The sequence below is a fragment of the Eriocheir sinensis genome, chromosome 66 (genome assembly GCF_024679095.1).
Source record: "Eriocheir sinensis breed Jianghai 21 chromosome 66, ASM2467909v1, whole genome shotgun sequence".
Taxonomy (NCBI): Eukaryota; Metazoa; Arthropoda; class Malacostraca; order Decapoda; family Varunidae; genus Eriocheir; species Eriocheir sinensis.
Window position 1 is genome coordinate 7570352 of NC_066574.1, and position 18952 is coordinate 7589303.

At 43.2% G+C, this 18952-nt stretch overlaps 1 protein-coding gene across 1 annotated transcript in view; it reads right to left on the reverse strand.

Annotated features, from left to right (window-relative positions):
• LOC126987674 (uncharacterized) overlaps positions 1-18952 on the reverse strand; it is a 195143-nt gene that overhangs the window by 153067 nt on the left and 23124 nt on the right. Inside the window, exons 4-6 of the mRNA XM_050844800.1 lie at positions 7919-8084; positions 2358-2428; positions 148-393 (exon numbers count right to left, since the gene is read on the reverse strand). Coding sequence (XP_050700757.1) covers positions 148-393; positions 2358-2428; positions 7919-8084 — 483 coding nt within the window. The remainder of the gene's footprint in view (positions 1-147; positions 394-2357; positions 2429-7918; positions 8085-18952) is intronic.

Below are 18952 nucleotides of genomic sequence, written 5' to 3' on the forward strand. Positions count from 1 at the left end.
GCACAGAAGAAGGGTCAAACTACCACCGGGGTCACAAAACTACCCCTGGAAAGGCCTACAGCTCCTACGAAAGCCATGTCAAATATGTGAACTTGGGCGACGAAATGCTTTAAAATACGACCCATACACCTCTCTCATTAGACTCACCTTCAGCAAGTCCCTCTCCGGAGTGTTGAAGCGCAGCACCTCCAGCTCCACCACCTGCCTCTGGGACACGGCCACACGCCAAGTGCAGTTCACCCAGATGGGGTACTGCGCGCGGGCGACCCACGATCCGCCATCCCGAACCTGCCACCTCGCCCCGCCCTTGGGAACTTCCGCCTGCAGATTCTTGGGCTTGCTCTTGGCGGCGGGGGTGAGTGCAGCATCGACCCCGCCTGGACCCGGGAGCACCTGCACGGAAGGTTCGTTAATCATAGCGAGTTTGCAAAAGGTTTCTCTATTCACACACCTGCAGACCAGATGGATTTCAGCTCAACTTGGGTACGGGTCATATCTCTTTGACCTTTGTAATGTAATAATAAAGTAATATGAGTGTTGGTGATGGGGGTGTAGGCGGGGTAGTAGTAGTAGTAGTAGTAGTGGTAGTAGTAGTAGTAGTAGTGGTAGTGGTAGTAGAGAAACACTAATAAACAACGGTCCTAGTTTTGGGTCTTTCTCTATGGTCCCAATGAAGCATAACCCTTTTAGGATGCCTCGGGAGACACAGTGAACGGTAGGTGCTCTGGCTCCCTTGTATTCCCTTACGCCATCACCCACAATACATAATACATACCACATAATACAATGATGTAACATGGAACAATAATATATCTCTAAAAACCTAACTTGAGTCTCCCCTCATCGCGTTGCTTAACATCGTATTCTAACACTCAGACAGTCATTAAAAACAAAATATAATCGCCTCGTTCTCTCTGTTCCGTTACTTTGCCGCTCAAAACACAGCCTTAAACCCCCCTTAAAACACGTCCGCTGCGATGGTACGGATTCGGCTTTCACTGGTAGCCTGGTAACATATACTCCCAGATCTTTCTCTGGCTCTGTGGTGGATAGTGGAGTGTTTTCCATGTGGTATTGGTGTGCTGGATATCCTCTCCCAAGGTGCAGGACTTTACATTTTTCCTCATCGCATTGTAGCAGCCACTTTTTGTTCCATTCCTGTAGCTTGGTGATGTCTTCTTGTGGGAAATCCGCGGTCAAGGGGTTGAAAGACCATGCAGATACTCCAAACTCAGTCATATGATGCCAGCCAACGTAGGGCTCAGCTAAGAGAGGAGACTGAAGCCTTCCATATACTTGTCCAATCCCTTTACCACCAGAGCGACGGAGGACACAGAGGTACGCGGACTCCGGTGGCTGCAACAGTTCCAATACAAGGACCAATACCTCTCCCTCCCCGTACGTGGTCACTTGTATGGGATGAACCAGGGCGAAGGAAAATATGAGGCCTTAAAGGTATATGGTTTGGAGAAAGGTTTGTCTCTCTGTCTCTGTCCTCTCTCTCTCTCTCTCTCTCTCTCTCTCTCTCTCTCTCTCTCTCTCTCTCTCTCGTTACGTGTGACCGCTCACATAAACTTTGTAACTATTGTGTAAAACTGTTAACCCGTCCGCTGCGATTGGAACGAATTTGACTTTCACTGGTAGCCTGATAACATATACTCCCAGGTCATTCTCTGCCTCTGTGGTGGATAGTGAAGTGTTTCCCATGTGGTATTGGTACGCTGGATATCCTCTCCCAAGGTGCAAGACTACATTTTTTTTCATTGAATTGTAGCAGCCACTTTTTGATCCATCCCTGTAGCTTGGTGAGGTCTTCTTGTGGGAAATTCGCAGTCATTGGGTTATTATAGTTAAAACTAATCACACTTTTAATGTCCCTGTGAGAGAGAGAACTAAAGTGAACTAAAGTGAAATTATAACAGATTCCGCTCGGCCACACATCACTTACCTACAGGCTATTGTGTTATCTCACCTTCTACAATCAACTTGTGAAGCAGGACACGGTAACACCGGCCCTGTGACGAGTGAGATAACAGTTCACGCCTTAAACTTAACACTTAACCCCTTGACTGCGTATTTCCTACAAGAAGACCTCACCAAGCTACAGGAATGGAACAAAAAGTGGCTCCTACAATTCAATGAAGAAAAATGTAAAGTCATGCAGCTTGGGAGGGGAAATCCAGCATATCAATACTACATGGGAAACACTCAACTATCCACCACAGAGGCAAAGAAAGACCTGGGACTATATGTTACCAGGCCACCAGTGAAGGCAAAACACGTGGCAATCGCAGCGGACGGGTTAACACGCACCACCTTAAAAATAACACTTAAAATCGTTAACATCCAGTACTCACCCCACGCAAGTTGAGGGTGGGCAGGGCAATGAGCTGGGCCTCCGTCACCGTCACGCCGCCGTCCACACATGCTGCAGAGACGGAAAATGGCATTAGGGTACACCGTTAAACACAGCAGTTATCCCTAAACCCGGTAGCAGCGGGGATCATGTTTCTGAATGGTCCCTCTTAGCGAGAAAAATGAGAAAAAATCACCCCTCATACAAACCATTTCATAATATATATCAAAGCATTTGTGATCAGATTATGCATCATCTATTTTCAGGGGTTGATATCATGGCACAAATTTGGCCCGTCGCTGCTACACGGTAAAGCCACAAGTTTATCCCGTCGCTGCTACACGGTAAAGCCACAAATTTGGCCCGTCGCTGCTACACGGTAAAGCCACAAATTTGTCCCGTCGCTGCTACACGGTAAAGCCACAAATTTGGCCCGTCGCTGCAACACGGTAAAGCCACAAATTTGGCCCGTCGCTGCTACACGGTAAAGCCACAAATTTGTCCCGTCGCTGCTACCGTTAATGCAAAGGAGTGGAATGGATTGATTGTTCCCAGCCAGTTTTATAGTTTTAGTTCTTTTCTTTTTTCTTTTGACAAGTTAGATGGTTTGTGTATTAGTAACTTATATGTACTTCTCTATTTATAAGTTTCTAGTAATTCATCTATCTATCTTCATATGTCTATTCGTCGATAGGTCTGTCTTTATATCTGTCTATCTAATATCAATCATTTAATTTATCTATCTATCTATATCGCTCTATCTACCTGTCTATCTTTAACCATCTATCTCTCCGCTCGCTCACCTTTCTGTTCGTGAGACTACAATAAAAACACATAGACAATGGACTCGAAACACCATCGTGCACTCCATTCAAAGGAGTTTACGTGTATTTCTGTGTTTACGTTTTCATTTTCCGTTCCTAGATGTTGCGATATGACTTTCTGAAAAAAACAACAACCATATACCATTGCTACTATTGCTACTACTACTATTACTAATACCACTCCTCCTCCTCCTCCTCCTCCTCCTCCTCCTCCTTCTCTCGTCCTCCTCTACTAATTAAAACAACAAAACAAAAACAACACAAATATGATACAGCTGTGGCGCAGACTTGTTTAATTAATTACCAACTTTACTGAGGCATACGACACTGCCATCTGGTGAGTGATGCATCGTGCTACAGTTTTATTCTTTGCGTGTGAAAAAAAGGTGGATAAATGATATACAACCTGTGTGAGAGAGAGAGAGAGAGAGAGAGAGAGAGAGAGAGAGAGAGAGAGAGAGAGAGAGAGAGAGAGAGAGAGAGAGAGAGAGAGAGATTCAGACAGACAGACAGACAGACAGACAGACAGAGAGATAGAGAGATAGATAGACAGACAGAGACAGACAGACAGATAGATAGATAGATAGATAGATAGACAGACAGACAGGCAGACAGACAGAGAGATAGAGAGATAGATAGACAGACAGAGACAGACAGACAGATAGATAGATAGATAGATAGATAGACAGACAGACAGACAGACGGAGAAACGGATAATTAGTTTTCATGTATAGCTGGCAAGGTTCATGTTAACTGTAAACACATGCAAATATTCAGTGAGACGGGGCATCCATCCTTCCTCTGCCTCGGAACAAGATTCGCCTAACAAGAACGCTTCAAGCCTGTTAATGAAGGAGCCTGACTAATGACGCAACACGGCGAAGCTCCTTGCCTACTGTCTTTACGCAGCTTCATACAATTATCTCGTTATCCACTGGTACGGTTCTCTTCTCAAATTTTTTTTTCTTTCTTTTTTTCTTTCTTTCTCTTATTCTCTTATTCATTCTTTCTTTCTTTCTTTCGTTTTTTTTTCTTTCTTTCTATGTCTGTCTGTCTCTTTCTTTCTTTCTTTCTTTCTCTCATTCTCTTATTCATTCATCCTTTCTTTTTTTTCTTTCTTTCTGTCTGTCTCTTTCTTTCTTTCTTTCTTTCTTTCCTCCTTTTTTTTCGAGTTCTTGTTCTCGCTCTTTTTCTTTTCTCTGCCTTGTCTTCTCTTGTCTTGGCAAAAAATAAAATAAAAATATAGTTAGTGACAAACAGTATATGCTGGTGTTTACGGGATACAGAAACGGCCATGCTGGGACTACTTATTTCTTGGCAAATCAAATGAAAACAAATGAAGAATAAATACCAAACATATTTTTTTCCCCTCGCGGTACATGTGGCAGACACGATCCCTAAATTAGATACACTTCCTCTAAAAATATCAAGGAAAAGCATCGAAAAAAAGGATACTATCAAACTCTGAAACTATAAAGACCACACAAAAAAGGAATAAACGAAGCAATAATTGATGAGACACGCAGAAACGATCCCTAAATTAGATACACTTCCTCTAATGATATCAAGGAAAAGCATCGAAAAAAAGGATACTATTAATCTCTGAAACTATAGAGGCCACAAAAAAAGAATAAACGAGGTAATAATTGATGAGACGAGAGTAAAGAAACGCTAAACCCTGCTCGAAGGTGGTTGTTTTTAATCCCAGCGAGAGAAATCTAACTCCCCCTCTCCCTTCCCTTCACCGACTGTTGACGAGGAGGCGGGAAACTCCAGTCGAAGAACAAGTTAGGGTGGAGGTCACGTCGAGTCTAATATATAATCTGTGAGGAAGTTTGGTTCCCTCAAGACCAAAAGATCGACGGACAAATAAAAAGTTGGGTTTGAGTAGAGAGGGAGATAGATAGAGAGAGAGAAAGAGAGAGAGTAGTACCCCTCCACAGTAGATAAGAGCGATAAAGTGTTTTGGGAACGGGATCAAAGTAGATAATAAAACAGTAAAAGTTAAAGACGGAAAAATAGAAATAATACATAAAGAAGAAGAAAAGGACAAGAAGAGTAAAAGAAGAAAGAGAAGGAGGAGGAGGAGGAGGAGGAAACGGAAAAGAAGCAGGAGCGGGAGAAGAAGGAAATAAAAGGAAAAGAAGAAGAAGAAGAAGAAGAAGAAGAAGAAGACCTCGCCACCTTCACTGACCCACACGGAGGTCTTGAAACTAAATACATAATGAGAGACCGAGATACATATAGACTGTTCCACAAAGCCAATGACACAGTGACTGACCCATATAAATAGCGCCACCCCTTACAGCGTCCCATATAGATACAGCGAGACAGACAGTGACCTAGAGGGTGATTCTGCAAAGTGCCCCTCGCGTCCCAGTACAGAGTCACGAGATACCATGCACTGGATAACCGCTACTTCAGGGAGAGATAACTAAACATAGATAGCGGAAAGTACACATCTCATAGCACGTTAGGGGGCTCGGGAAAGGGTCGTGAGGGTGATGACTGAAATGAAGGCAATACCATTTACCCCTTGACTGTGGATTTCCTACAAGAAGACCTCACCAAGCTACAGGAATGGAACAAAAAGTGGCTGCTACAATTCAATGAAGAGAAATGTAAAGTCCTGCATTTGGGAGGGGATATCCATGCAGCATACCAATACCACATAGGAACACTCCACTATCCACCACAGAGGCAGAGAAAGACCTGGGAGTGCATGTTACAAGGCTACCAGTGAAAGCCAAATCTGTGTCAATTGCAGCGAACGGGTTAAGCAACAGCGAGGATATTATGTCTACATGTTAACCTTGCTGACGATACGGATAACAACGCAACCGATGCTCGTGTGATATATGAGAAGAAGAACATGAACAAGAACGTGAGTAAAAGTTTGCCGCTGAGGATAAAAATACAAAATAAAGAACACTGAATTATGGAAACTGACACTAAGAGAGTAAATAGATAGGTAGATAGGTAGATACATAGACAGACATACATTTACTGACCACAGCTATATGTTGAGACTAAGATGTCGTTCAAACAATATATAAAAAAAAGGAAACTATGAATAAGTAAAATACAAATGCAGTCACTCGTGCTACATAAAAGTTAACCAAATAACAGATAACACAAACCTACTGATGGCCAAACAGGAAAAAGGGAGAAAAATGTATGGCGTTTAGAAATTGGGATCTGTGCTTTTGTGCGATCAGATAAAGAATGAATTATGACAACGTTTTCACCCACATCTGAACGTTGAAAGAGATACGATCAGTCAGCGAGCCGTTCACCTTGACACACTGACATGAAACCAGGGGGAAAAACACACGAAGGGAGCGCTGTCATAAAGAAAATATATCAATGTAGAAAAATGTCAATGATGAGCGTGGAGGCAGGAGGGATTTATTTGATTTTAAGTAGATTCAAACTAGGTCACTTCCAATAGTTACCTCCTCATTAAGTGCATTGGTATGTATTCTTTCATACCAACGCTGACTGCTTAATAAGACAAAAAGCCTGAGTATAACACGGGGAGACAGCAAGCGAGCATCCTGAATTAGAGACAAGTTAATTAATTTTTTTTTTACAACAAAGGAGACAGCTCAAGGGCACAAAAAAAAGGAAACAATAATAAAAATAAAATCCCGCAACTCACTGCTCCTAAAAAGAATCCAAAGAGGTGGCCGAAAGAGGGATCAATTTCGGGAGGAGAGGTGTCCTGATACCCTCCTCTTGAAAGAGTTCAAGTCGTAGGCATGAGGAAATACAGATGAAGGGAGATTATTCCAGAGTTTACCAGCATGAGGGACGAACATTCTAATAATGGACTGATATTCTAATGACGATAAAAACAAACAAGTCGGGGGTATTTAGTTTCGTACAAATGATAACAGATAAGGCAGAATGGTGACCCGGGTTTCGTAGTAAAAGTTAGGGAAAGCAGATAACTAAGGTGAGGAATTCAATTAGAGTATTTGCGAAGCTGGATGGAGCACACCAACACCAGAGGGAGGGAGAGGTGGAGGAAAGGTGGAGATAAAGACGAGCAGCTCTCCACTTATAAACTAGAAGAAAAATAGAGGAGTTAAACAGAGAAAGGGGACACTGAGATACCCTGATATAATGGGATCAGGTCAAGGGATGGAAAAAAGAAAAGGAGGAAACAGAGAAATATATATCAGTATAGATTTTGATAAGGGAGACGACAAAAGTGGTTAATGATTTATAGAAAAACCAAATCATCCTTGCGTTAAGCTACATAACTCACCACAAAGACTGACGATGAAAGAAACAATGGAAAAAAACAATCCTCCTCCTGAAAGCTTCATAGTTATTCATCATAGAGTCGCCACAAATTCACACATACATCTAAATGCCATTATCTTCTTCTTCCGCAGCATTATTGTCTCGTTTCTATACGGGGTCGCTGTTTTTGATGAGTCTCCTCCATCTAATCCTGTCCTCCGCCACTTCAAGGTCCAAGTTCATCTTAGCGCCGTCCGCCACAATGCAATCCTTCCACCTCGTCTAAATGCCATTACAATACTACAAAAACTCTACAAAGAAAAAAAACATACTACCGTGCTGTGTGTGATAAATAAGATGTCAAAGCGTACAGGACAAAAGCAGGCTGGATAGCTGTATCTTGTCTTATCAGTGTGCGTGTGTGTGTGTGTGTGTGTGTGTGTGTGTGTGTGCGTGTGTGTGTGTGTGTCCTCGCCCCTAGCCTCACCTCTGGGCTCGTAGCGGTAGGCCAGTTGGAAGCCGGAGTAGGTGGTGAACTCGTCGCTGACAAAGTCTATGACGAGGGTGTCCTCCGGCGAGGTGACCAGCCAGTCTCCCGTCAGATCCCCGGACACTCGGAGCAGCTGTTCCGTCCGCGCCTCGGAGCCGTAGATCTGGACAGGGAGGGAAGGGCATGTTTTTTATTTTTTTATTCTTTATTTTTACAACAAAGGAGACAGCACAAGGGCACACACAAAAAAGGAAACAATAATAAAAAAAAGCCCGCTATTCGCTGCTCCTAAAAAAAGAATCAAAACAGTGGCCGAAAGAGAGGTCAATTTAGGGAGATGCGATTAGTCTCTTATTCTGTTTACTGTTTATTGTTTTTGCTCCGAACAAGAGTAGAAAGAACGTGATACTTATTGTCTAAACTTTGCCTTTTAGATTTTCCTGTTCAATTTCACTTCGTTAGTTATTAAATCAGCATTACAGTAATCTAAGTACGTTCTGAAAAGTTATTATTTCATTTGTTCCAAGACGCTTATTAATAATTCCTCTGTGGTGTTTTTAATTTTATTTCTCGGCCATATATTTTTTAGTCCACGATTTGCTGTTTTTTCTAGTAAGTTTTCTCTCCCCACAACACAGACATATTAATTTCTAGGCTTAAGAATTGTTCCTTTTCGCTGCCCGTCGCTTCATTACCCTGAGACGAGTGGACAGACTAGAAAACTATTATTTTTGTGTCGAGGGAAAGGTTCTGAAAAGCCTATTACACTGCACGGAAAAAAAAGAGAAAAAGAAAAACTCAATCCGTGTTGCAAAAATTAAGGTCATATATTTTCTTCTCTATCATATCTTTTCAAAGCGTGTAAGAAAAGAAATATATACACATTTAAGAGGCAATTACACATCTTTTCGCGCGATCTGAAACTATCTCGTAATCAAAAACAGAAGAGTGGAAATAGAGAGAAAACGCGAGATGAAAATAAATATCACATTGCGTCGAACTTCAAAGAGTTTTCAAGCACCAATTACTGTTTTTCCGAGGCTGGCGCAAACTCGACTCGGCGCGGCGTCAATGTCAGTGCCGTCGATTAAAATGATGGAATGACAAAACAAAATAAAATGAAATAAAATAAGATGATAAAAATTCCCTACTGGTCTTTCCATCCCACCCACCACAGCACTGTCATTTATACTCTCTCTCTCTCTCTCTCTCTCTCTCTCTCTCTCTCTCTCTCTCTCTCTCTCTCTCTCTCTCTCTCTCTCTCTCTCTCTCTCTCTCTCTCTCTCTCTCTCTCTCTCTCTCTGTCGCCCTATATTACACTAAATCGAGTCTCTTCCTGATCAAAGCCTGATAGTATGATCGCTGATGCCCTTTAGTCCCACCCCACACCCTCCCTTTTACGCCCTTACGCCCACACCCGCTAATACTTCCCAATTCTCCTTCTTCCAATTTCCTTTTGTTCTCTTGTTTAACTCGGCCTCTGTCTCTCTCTTTTTTCCTCCTAAGCCTACCTATTTATCTACCTACCTAATCTATTTTAATTTTCCTTACCTCGCTTTCCTTTTGTTTTCGTTATTAAATCAGCCTATCTGCCTCTTTTTCTTCCCATGCCTTCTTTTCCGGTTTTGTGTGAGGCCTCTACCTACCTACCTGCCTATCAGCCTACCTACGTACACACGCACACACACACGAACACCAGCCTCATACCCTGCTTACTTCACCGCCTCGCCACCCCACCAGCAAATTAATTAAAGTCAAACAAAATAGCCCCCTATCGCAAAAGGTTGAGCCTCTTCCTGTTTGTTTACCTCCTGTGGGCCCTTCTTCTCTCCTCCTCCTCCTTCTCCTCGTCTCTCCTTCACCCACCATAGAGGATGTTTGCACTTCTCGGCTGCTCAAGGAAGGGGAAGAAAGCCTTTGCTAGAATTTATTGTGTCAATCTCAAGAGGAAACAAAGAAAAGGGCACGAAGAGGAATTATGGAAAGTGAAATAATGGGAAGAGTGGAGGAGGAGGAGGAGGAGGGGGGGAGGTGAAAGAGGATTAGAAGGAGGAGGAGGAGGAGGAGGAGGAGGAAGAGGGTATGGAAAGAGGGGAAAGAGAAGAAAAAGAAGAAAATATAGAAGCAACAGCAATATTTATACTATTACTACTACTACTACTACTACTACTACTACTGCTACTACTATTACTATTACTACTTCTACTACCACTACTACTGCTACTAAAAATAACAAAAAAAACAATACCTATCAAACTAATGTAGAAATAACAACACCGACAAGACTTTTCAATTACTATTTTCTCTCATACGGGCGAAAATTCAATACTGTACTTGACATCATAATCTATCCACCTGATTTAAAATTCCAAGAAGCCTGCTTAAGTTTGGAGCCGATGTTTACAGGCAAATAACTTACACTCGTCCGGCAACTTGATATATTCCTCTCCTTATCGAAACTTAATTTAACTTCTTCGAGCGGTAATATCAAAGCTCAACACTCACGGAGTTATTTGAATCTTCCATCGAAATATGAACGTGAAAATGATGGCGGCGATAAGCTCGTTCAGAGTTGTAGGAGCAAGTTAAGGCGCGGTGCCATGCATGAAAGAATGATGCGAGTTTTTTTATATGAATTTTTTCGCTTTCCAAAATTGCTTTTCCAAATAAGGGACGGCAATTGTCCAGTCGCCATAAAAAAATAATATTGCCAATTTTTTTTTTACAAGAATAGAATTAAAAGAAAATATAAAAGTTACAAGAATAGAATTAAAAGAACATATAAAAGTGATAATGTTGGGGAAGCGGCGGCCGAGTGGTCAGCGCGCGGGTGTGGTGAATCCGAGGACGAAGGTTCGGGTCCCACCGATGTACGCTGATCATTTTCAACCATCGGCGAGTGGCAGAAGATTACCCAAACGTTGCCCAGGGGCGTTATTAATAAAGGGTCCTAGGAGTCCTTTTAGAATGGATGCTAGAAGTTGTTTTCCTTCTAGCATTAGGTTTTAACTTTACTGCTTGGAGCTGGATTTTCCTTTCACGTAAAAGCGCGATAGCCATTACTTTTCTTCTTGGTCTTGGCACGCTGAAAGTCCAAAAGCCTGATTGTTTATGGTTACAGCCTCTTAACGAAGCCTAAACGGCGATGTTAGCAGTAAAGTCGCGATTCCTAGCAGTAAACTCGCGACTTCTAGAACCTAGCAGCAAAGTTAGGATTAAACTCACTTTGAAAGTTGAATTTCACTCCTAGGACCCTTTATTAATACCGCCCCAGATCTTCAATCAACTCCAACTTCAGCAACTTCGGTCAAGTGGGGCACCGGGGGGCAGCATTGGCCAAGCAAGAGCCATATACCACGGCAACCACTATAAATAAGATTCGCCTGCGCCACTAACGGGCTGGGGTCGTCGAAGAGACCCCTCAAGAAAGCTTACCGGCGTTACAGACAGCACCTAAAAGAAAAACAAATGAGGGCTCGGAATAATAAGTAATCAATAAGCTCTAACATGCTACTCAAACGCAATTCAGTTTTCATCACCCTTACTTTGAAAATCACAATAACATTACGAAACACCAACTGCGGGCTTTTGAAACTGTGCCTAAAACTGGAGCGATTAAAGAGTTTACTGTAAGAAAAGTTGGAAAGTTTCGTTTAGTCGGCGCAACATCTGTGGCCATATGCCGGAGAGAGACAGAAGGGGAAAGAATTATAGGAGATTAATACCTGGTACCCATTCACTGCTGGGTGGACAGGGGCGCAGGGTATGTTTACTGTAAGGAATTGGAACTCTCAATAACCACTAACCATAACCACGCATCTTTAAATACCCCAAACCAATACAACACAAACAGCCTCGCCGAGTTCTCGAAGTTGCGTATCCTTCATGCAGTCTCGCACGCCCATCACATCAAACATCAAGACGGGAGGGACCTCGGCGCCGTGTTTAACAGCTGACCGGCTTTCCTTCGACTTGCTTAATGTATTGTACCTGTAAAGTGCTGTCCTGTGAGTTAGTGTGTTTGTGTTTCGGAGGGTTGCGACTCGGCAGACCGCTTGGCTTGGTAACTCCTAAATTCAATATAGTTTACGAAGCATGATTGTTTTTATTGTTGTGTTTATTATTTATTCGTAATTCTTCATGTATCATCGATCTTCTTCTTTTCTTCTTCTTTTTTCTTCTTCTTCTTCTCCGTCTCCTTTTTCTTCTTCCCCTTCTCTTTTCTTCTTTTTCTCCTTTTCTTTTTCTTTTTTATTCTTTTCTTGTTTACTTCCTCTTCTTCTTTTTTTCTTGTTTACTTCTTCTTCTTCTTCTTCTTCTTCCTCCTCCTCTCTTCAGCGTATTCGATTAAAAACGTGACAATACTTTTTTTTCTACGTAAACAAACAAACAAAAAAAAATACATATAAGTGAAAATATAAAAAATTGCAGATGCTATAAAAAGTTCAGGTCCATATTGCATTTTTAATTTTTTTCTTGTGACGGTGAAGTAAAATCATTTAACTTTTGAGGGGATTGTTATAATGTGTGTTGTGAATATTTGTATCTGCCTATGTAAGTATGTATGTATGTATGTATGTAGCCTTATGTATGTATCGATGTATCTGTATCTCACTGTCTATCGATCTATCTATCTATTTGTCTGTCTGTCTATCTGTCTCTATCCATCAACCTAATTATATATCTACCTTTCTATCTATCTGTCCATTTATCAATCTATCCACCTACCCACCTACCAACCTGCCTACTTACAAACCACTTTATCAACCCAACTACTTCCAACCCGCTCTCTCTTCTACGGACCTACCCGGCTATCCATCTACCTCTCGATCTACTTAAAGAGTGACCATAAGCTCCATTTTGAAAACCTTCGCAAAAGTGTCTTAAAATTTATTCCCTGCGATGAGCGATGGGGTCGAGGCTGAGACGAAGATCCACAAGGTAATGGACGCGCGCTCGGGTAGAGGGGGAGGGAGGGAGGGAAGGAGAGGTGAGGGGAAAAGACAGGAGAAGGGGTGGAGGGAATAGATGGGAGTGGAGGAAAAGGAAAGATAAGGGAGAGACATACTGAGAGGTGGAGAGAAAAATGGGAGAAGGAGGGACTGTTAGGAGGGAGGAAAGGGGAGAGAAGGTGAGGGGAAAAGACAGAAGAAGGGGTGGAGGGAATAGATGGGAGTGGAGGAAAAGGAAAGATAAGGGAGAGACATACTGAGAGGTGGAGAGAAGAGCGAGAGAGGGGTGGAGGAAAGAAAGGTTATGATGAGGGAGGAAAGGAAGGAGAGAGAGGGAGAACAGAAGGGCGAATGAAAGACAAAGGGAAGAAGGAAAAGAAAGAGAAGAGAAGAGAAGAAAAGAAAGAATGAGAAGGAAAGAAAGGGGGAAGGATAGGCACACACACACACACACACACACACACACACACACACACACACTCAAAAGTAAACGAGACGCCGCTCCGCTTTGATGTATATCCCGAAGGCGTGGGCGTGACGGGCGACGTTAAGGGGCCCAGCGGGAGAGGCGGGTGTGGGTCCATTCTCATTTAGTCTTCAAGTATTGGCGCGTTATGAGTCCCCGTGCGCCCATGCCCTCTTAAGTTAACGGTAAGGACCTCCTCTCCTCCTTCTCCTCCTCGCCTTCCTCCTCCTCCTCCTCCTCCTTCTCCTAATCATCATCCATTTTACTCATATCTAATTTTCCTGAACGCTAACTCATACGTCTTCTCTCGCTCCTGTAGCTTTATAAGGAATGAAGGGAAAGGTATTATACAGGTAGACTGGTTCTCGTTGGTTGATTGCTGTTCGCCTGTCATCGCTTCCCATCGTCTATCCTCGCCAATTCTGCTTTCATCCTCTATGTTACGAGTTGGGTTTTGGTTTTCATTACTCGATAGCTCTTTGCCAGTCGATGTCCGTCTTCCTCAAGCCTTAACCTAACCTAACCTAACCACATCAATCCTCTATGTTACGAATTGGCTTTTGGTTTTCACTACTCGATAGCTCTTTGCCAGTCGATGTCCGTCTTCCTCAAGCCTTAAAAACCTTCGCCTAACCTAACCTAATCTAACCTAACCTAATCTAACCTAACCTAACCTAGCCTAATCTAACCTAACCTAACCTAACCTAACCTAACCAAACCTAACCTAACCTAACCTAACCTAACCTAACCTAATGTAACCTAACCTAATCTAACCTAACCTAACCTAACCTAACCTAACCTAACCTAATGTAACCTAACCTAATCTAACCTAACCTAACCAAACCTAACCAAACCTAACCTAACCTAACCTAACCTAACCTAACCTAACCACACCAACTCCTCGCCTAACCTCTAAGTCCCTACCTAACCACACAACCCACACCTATAACCTCGGTGTCCATACCTAACCCCGCCAACCCTCGCCTAACCGCGCCAGCCCTTACCTAACCATTCCAACCTTCACCCATAACCTCGAAGTCCTTACCTAACCACACAACCCACACCTATAACCTCAATGTCCATGCCTAACCCCACCAACCCTCGCCTAACCTCGCAAGCTCTTACCTAACCATTCCAACCTTCACCTAACCTTGCCAGTCTTACAGTCTATGTTCTTCAGTGGAATGACAGGGATGATGATATTGATGATACGAAATGAAAAAAAAATAATTACGCCATTCTGTAATAAGAAGAAAAGAAGAAAAGGAAACAGAGCAGGACACACTAAATAACCAAATTCAAGCTATCCCAAATATAACAACAAAACAAAATCTAAACCAAATACGAGATGTGCTTGTTACTGTAATGAGAGGAGTAATTTTGTGATATACCCTAGCCTAGAATGTGAAGGCAGGGGGCAAACGAAATGGTCAAAGTTTCCACACCAACAAAAACACAAAAAACACACACAAAAAAACTAATGACAAACAACCCGTATGAAGGATGAGAAGAAGAACTAAAGGAGATAAAAATAAAAAAATAAAAATTGGGTTATGCGCGCGGGTGGTGGCTCTCGTCTCTCAGGTCTTGACGAAACTCTCAGCGAAGTTTGGGCTGGCGCGGGGGAAGAAGGGTTATGGGGCAGGCAGCGACACCCCCCTCCATCACCCTCCCAGCATCACCAAGACTAATTTTGTGCCTTTACGGCGACGCGTTGAGGGGTGAAAAATTACTAATGTGTTTGGAGGCAAGGAAAATTAATGAGTAAGCCTAGTGTGACGATGTGTGTGTGGGGAGGGGAGGGGGGGCGGGGGATGGTATGGGCGTGGGGTGGAGAGGGAGCTAGAAGGAGGCGATATAAGACGAGAAAGATGAAAAGAAAAAGCAAAAAAGGGTTAAGGGGGAAAATAACTAGAAAGAGGAGTTGTTATGGGATCCATCATGTGGCCAACCAACGCCAGCTGATGATAACGAAGGAAAGTGAGAGAATAAGCAAGACGAGGTAAAAGAAGTGGTATAGTGAATAATAATAATAATAATAATAATAATAATAATAATAATAATAATAATAATAATAATAATAATAATTCCGATGAAATGATCAACAGCAAACCAGCAACATTAACAAACTACACACACACACACACACACACACACACACACACACACACACACACACACACATACAAACACTTCCCTCCCCCACCCACACACACACTCCCTACACACCCCTCCCACCCCCTTGAATCCCCTCTCCCAAAACACACAATCGGCCAACTCACCCACTGAACCCAACACAAGGCGCACAATCATCGCGACACTCCCTCGAAAACAAGTGGTTAAGGCTTATAAAGAAGGTCTGTACCGCACGGAAATCGGATTGCCGCCCCGCTATTTGAAGAGCGGCACGCGTGTGTTTTGTGCGCCCGGCAAAAAACACACCACCAAGCCCCTGCGAAAACAAGGCGGCGACGAGCTTCTCCCTAAACTTTCCTTCATTCTCCGTCCTTCCTTGTTGGTGGTTGATGCTGTGGTTAGGGAGGAGGATAGGAGGAAACATGAAGAAGAAACAGAGGTACAGGAAGGGACGTGACGCCGCAAGACCCCGGGAAAAACAAGGCTACGAGCGGCGGCCTAGACTTTCCTTCATCCTCCGTCCGTCCTTGTTGGTGGTTGATGCTGTGGTTAGGGAGGAGGATAGGAGGAAACATGAAGAAGAAACAGAGGTGCAGGAAGGGACGTGACGCCGCAAGACCCCGGGGAAAACAAGGCTACGAGCGGCGACCTAGACTTTCCTTCATCCTCCGTCCGTCCTTGTTGGTGGTTGATGCTGTGGTTAGGGAGGAGGATAGGAGGAAACATGAAGAAGAAACAGAGGTACAGGAAGGGACGTGACGCCGCAAGACCCCGGGAAAAACAAGGCTACGAGCGGCGACCTAGATTTTCTTTCGTTGGTGTTCCTAAGAGCCGATTTCACAGTCCACCACAGTGTCTTCGTAACAGCCCGAACCAAACTATAGAATCCCATACAATCGAAAACGGTGAGGTCTTCGATGCCACACTAAATACACAAGACTTTTCCTGTGTAGTTTAATCAAATTTGTGAACTTAAATACAAACACCAGACACTATACAAGGAAATTTCGAAGGCTCTGGTATTGGTTTGGGAGCTTACTAACCCGTCATGGGGAACTGTACAACTGGCCCTTAGTGGTGGTCTCCGGATTGAGGCTTTTGTTAGTGACGGCGTTTGGCAAGGAGAAGAAAAGTAAACAAGAGAAACGCAACGCCACGAAGATCCAGCGAAAACAGGTCGATTTTCTGCTCCCTAAACTCTCCTTCCTCTGTCATTGGTGGTGGTGGTTGACGCTTTGGTTAGTGGCGGCGCTTGTCATGGAGGAGAAATACACAAGAAGGACCTAACGACACCAAACCCAAGGAAATCAAGGCGACGAGCGGTTCCCTAAACTTTCTTTCAATGTTTGTCCTTGGTAGCGGTTTTCCCATTGACGTTTCGGTTTGTGGCATTGGTAAGCATGATTGAGGACAGGAGTAAACGAGAGATGCAGGAAAGAATATTTACTTAAACACTCCGCTGTCTCGCCCCTCAATCTTTCTTGTGCCCAAACTCCTGACGCGAAAAGAAGCGAAAAAAACGAAACCAGCAAAGAAACAGATGGAAAGTTTTGTGTCCCGATTCGGCTGAATGTTCAACTCTTATGTGTGTGTGTGTGTGTGTGTGTGTGTGTGTGTGTGTGTGTGTGTGTGTGTGTGTGTTGCAACCTGTGACGTCAGTAGCACCAAGTTATTTAAGCAGCTTGTCGATAAAAAGTGTTTAATTCCACGGAGAGTGTAATCTTATTCAGAGTGTTTCGTAGCCTCCAACATGCGGGCAGAGCTTCAAGAGGTAGTGGTGGGGCCGCGGGTGTGAAGGTGAATGTGTGGGTGGATTTTCTTTATTAAATTTATCGGGGAAAAAAATACTAAGGGAAAATTTTGAGAGCGGCCAATTCCCACCAGCGCTATTTTTCTTTATCCCTGTCAATACCTTAGGCTTAAATGTCTCTTCCTTTTCCTTCTCATCATCTTTTTGCTTCTCCGTCCCTGTCTTCTAAATCTACCGTACACTCGAATCCTTCCCCTTTACAGCAATCATTTTCTTCTCCTCCTCCTCCTCATCTTTCTGCTTCTCCGTCCCAATCTTCTACATCTAACGTAGACTCGAATCCTTCCCTTTTACATCAATTCCTCCTCCTCCTCCTCCTCCTCCTCCACTTACCCTTCCTATTCCTCTTTGTCGTTATTCCAATCCTACTACAAACAGAAAATTGAATGAGGAGAGTGGAGCGGCGCACGAGTAGAATGATACCACCCTTGATGGCTCAGGGGCATGAGAAGCGACTTACAAAAACTCGGCCTCTTTGCGCTGGATAAGAAGCGAGTCCAACGGAGCCAGATTGTCGAGCTCAGGATCATATATTTTACAACTTCCGACCCAAAAACTGTCTCCTGGGCCCCAGTAACGAGATTCATCTATATTTATCGTTAAAATAGTTAATTCCTGATGTTTCTTGGCAATACATAGGCGTCAGAAACCGGTAAATACTATGCTCTGTGTACGATAATCTGGCAACGGTGGAGGCGACTACGGGAGGATTCTAGAGTGGCAAGTTCTGTTAAGTACATAAGTTAATTTTTTTGAGCTCCGGATTATATTGATTACAAGAAATGACGCTCTACCGATTCAAACGAGGCGATGAAATAAAGACATGGGATTTTTTATATTTTCTAGAGTCATCCGTCACTGGAATAACCTTCCCGCAAAAGAAATTAGAGCGAAAACCATCTACCATAGCACTGAACATTAATTCTTTCGCGACAGGAGTGAAATGAACGTTCTTTAACCCACTCTTTTACTCCTCCTCCTTCTCCTCCTCCTCCTCCTCTTCCTCCTCCTCCTCCGCCTGCTCTTCCTATGCTTGTTTTATAGGTCCCTGAATTGCCTGACGAAAACATAAAACTGAAGATTAAAGCTAAAACAGGAGGCCTCGTTATGTGTCATCAGGCTTCCATGGTTCTCACACCGCCCTCTCCTCCTCCTCCGCCTCCTCCTTGTTCTCGCTTTCCCTGACGGAGACGGCACCACTCACTCCTCGGTCATTATTTTCTCAGATTCCGATGCCTGGAAACATTTACTTGGTATCCTTATTTAAAACGTGGCTTCCCAAAAACACTCCCTCGCCTTATCTGGTGCCGACGAAGCTCATACGAAAGACGGATCAAAAAAGATTGCAGAGACTAACTTACGAGAATTTATTTTTCCTTTATATATTGCGATAAGAAAAATGTTGGTCTTGGTATTCGTCAGATGTTGTATTGTGAATTTTCGACGAGGATGGGAAACTGAACTATTCTGAGCGGACCCAAAGACACCTGGAGAGACACGTCCGTCCTCGTCAACAGACCGACTTTGTCCCCACCCTTGAGACGCCGACAGATATAAAAATGACACTTAAATAAAAATGAGTCGACAGAGATAGATTCTCAGATAGATAAATAGGTAGAAAAGAATATAGAGCAAAACTGATTAGTATATAGTTAAATTAATTTTCA